Genomic DNA, 2,960 nt, shown 5'->3' with positions numbered 1-2,960 from the left:
CCGGCTATTTTTTGGTTGCAGCCGTCATTGTTGTTTGGCGGGTCCAGGCTGGGGATTCGAACCCACCACCTTAGGTGTACGTGGCTGGCGCCTCAGCCTGTTGAGCTATAGGCGCCGAGCCCAGAAAACCTTTTTAAAATTATTGACACCAGGGTCCCCTACTCAGATTCTAATTTGATTGTTCTGTGGTGCAGTGCAGGTGTCAGGGTTCTTTAACGCATCCAGGTGATTCTGATAAGCACCAGGGCTGAAAGCCACTGTCTAGATTAGAGGGACTTCATACTTCCACACAACTTAAAAGAATCAAGAATCAACCAGCTCTTTACTAAAAGTATAGGAAAATGTTGCCTACTTCTCTTTCTACAGAGAATATTATCTGTGGATCAAATGGAGATTGAAGGACCAGATTGGAAATAGTCCAGTCTTTTATTTCTGGTAAAGGATATGCCAAACACTAGAGTCTGTTAAATTTGAAAAACCTATAGTTTGCACTGTTTGGAGACACAACAGTAATTAGCTCAACTGTGTTTTAATTTCATTTTGGTTAGAGGAAAAACTAGGAGGCTAGAAAGTGCTGTAAAAAGTGTTCTGTGTGCATCCTACAGAATTTTTCCCACATTTCTCTTGTCACTTCTGCCTTTTAGCTTATTTGCAGCTAGGCAGTATTTCTTCAAAGTCATTGATTCCCATTATTACAATGTACGATACAAAGGGATCTTTAATTTCCTAATGCTTAGACAACCAGTGGGCTGCAACCAGTGGGTGTGTTCTTGTTTGGTTGTGTAAGTGAGGGATCCAGATGCCTTCAGAATGCTCCTAAACTATAGGTAAACTAAAAAGCCTTCTGAACAGCGGCCACCATTGAATTGCTCATTGGGTCTCCCTCCAGAGGGCTCTTACTTGACACACAGTTCTCAGAAACGTCTCTGTCTGGTTTTATTTATCAGCAGTGAGGAGCTATTTGAGGTTAGGCACTGCTCAGTGCCTAACATTAAAAGGAAAAGACAGAAAAACAAATGATTATATACAGAATCACCAAAACCAGCTATTCATAGTCATTTAAGAGTAGGAACAAAGCATCTCTACTCTCCCACCGACCGTAGTGAATATAAAATATTATGGTAAGCTAAAGATTACTATGTTAAAGTCAAAATTGGTTCTAGAAGGAATCCTCTTTAAAAATCTGTAAAAAATGCACTTAGAAGCTCTAGATAATTTAGTCACATATAAACTGAGTGGCATATAAAAATAAAAATACCTAAATCATGTTTCTAATGAATTTGAATGTACCACATATAATGTGAATTTTTGAAATCATATTAATATGTATGTGCTTTTCTTAACAGCTTTTAACCTGGAGACTTGTCGGCTTATGGTTTCAATGCTGGATGTATCCTTTACCGTGATTGTTGCCTAGAACATTTGTTTCTTGCAAAAAATTTCCTTCCTTAAGGAATTCATCTCAGAATTAATACCCAACATAAAATGACTACTCAAAAGCTGTCTGAAATAGCTTTTAATTACCCAATGACATAAAAGACATTTTATAGAAAAGATACTTGCACTGAAATAATTATTGCAGAACAATTAACAGTTGCAGAGATGTGGAAACAACCCAAATACCCATCAATACATGTATGGATTAATAAAATGTGGTGTGTATATATACATATACATGGAGTTCTACTCAGCCATTAAAAAAAATGGTGATCTGATGTCTTTTACAACAACCTAGATGTAACTAGAGATCATTCTTCTAAGGGAAGTATTGTAAGAATGGGAACACAACCACATTACTCAACACTAAACTAGAACTAGTTAAGCAACACTTATGTACAGATATGGAAGTAAAACTCAATGGGAATCAAGTAGGGGAAGGAGAGAGAAGGAGCTGGGTTAATTCACACCTACCAAGTACAGTGCACACATTTTCTGGGTGAAGGGCATGCTTACAACTTTGACCTGAAATGTGCAAAAGCAAATTATGTAACCAAAATATGTGATAATTCTGAAATAAATTGTTTAAAAAGGAAATTAGTTGAGTAAATGGAATGTTCATTGTTCAGGAATTCAAAGAAGCATCAGAGTAGAACCAGTATAGAAACTAGAGTGTCAGGAGAGCATTTCCTTTGACATTGATGTCTCTGTGTGACTCACACATGAGGCTTTTTCACTTACCAGTAACTGAACTCAGCTAGTGCTAACCCTGTGGTGTATTCTGTCCCACCTCTTTTTCCAGAAGTGAAATTCTTGGGTCTGGGAAGACTAAACAAGAGAATGTTGGTGACAAAGATGACCCTAGGATAAAAGGGGAACAAAACGGCATAGCCTAAGGCACCCAGAAAGTGCAGCCCAGCTCCAGTAACAAAACTGTTTTACCAGTACCTCTCAATGGTGATGTTATTTCCTTGTAGGTTATCTTTTTCTTGTAGTAAAAATAGGTACTCAGAGCTTTTTCTCTATAGCAGTAGTTCTGAATCTTCCAAATGCTGCGACCCATTAATACAGTTCCTCAAGTTGTGGTGATCCCCAACCATAAAATTATTTTCATTACAATAATTTTATGGTTGGGGGTTACCACATGAGGAACTGTATTAAAGGGTCGCAGCATTAGGAAGGTTGAGAACCACTGCTCTGTAGACTCATTACTTTTTTGTATCATTGTTCTCTTTATTATATTATACAAAGAAATTATACAAATTTTACACTATTTTTAGCTGAAAGAACATTAAATTTGCCATATCCTTCATCTTTCATTTAATCACTGGAAAATATTACACAATAAAGCTCTGATCCTTGATTATAGTTCAGAGGGATATGTCTGGCACAATGGGCTTCAATGAATTTAAAGAACTCTGGTCTGTACTGAATGGCTGGAGACAGCACTTCCTCAGTTTTGACAGTGATAGGAGTGGAACAGTGGAGCCTCAAGAATTGCAGAAGGCCCTGACAACAATGGG

The 2,960-nt window shown here is 37.6% G+C and overlaps 1 protein-coding gene across 1 annotated transcript in view; it reads left to right on the top strand.

Moving 5' to 3' along the window:
- Positions 1-2,960, top strand: part of SRI (sorcin) — a 15,270-nt gene that overhangs the window by 8,911 nt on the left and 3,399 nt on the right. The window contains exons 4-5 of the mRNA XM_003782648.3: positions 1,347-1,390; positions 2,812-2,958. Of these exons, the coding sequence (XP_003782696.1) occupies positions 1,347-1,390; positions 2,812-2,958 (191 nt within the window). The remainder of the gene's footprint in view (positions 1-1,346; positions 1,391-2,811; positions 2,959-2,960) is intronic.

The sequence above is a fragment of the Otolemur garnettii genome, unplaced genomic scaffold (genome assembly GCF_000181295.1).
Source record: "Otolemur garnettii isolate 467f Iridium unplaced genomic scaffold, OtoGar3 scaffold00005, whole genome shotgun sequence".
Lineage (NCBI taxonomy): Eukaryota > Metazoa > Chordata > Mammalia > Primates > Galagidae > Otolemur > Otolemur garnettii.
The sequence above is the reverse complement of the archived record's forward strand: the minus strand, read 5'-3'. Positions and strand labels throughout refer to the sequence as shown.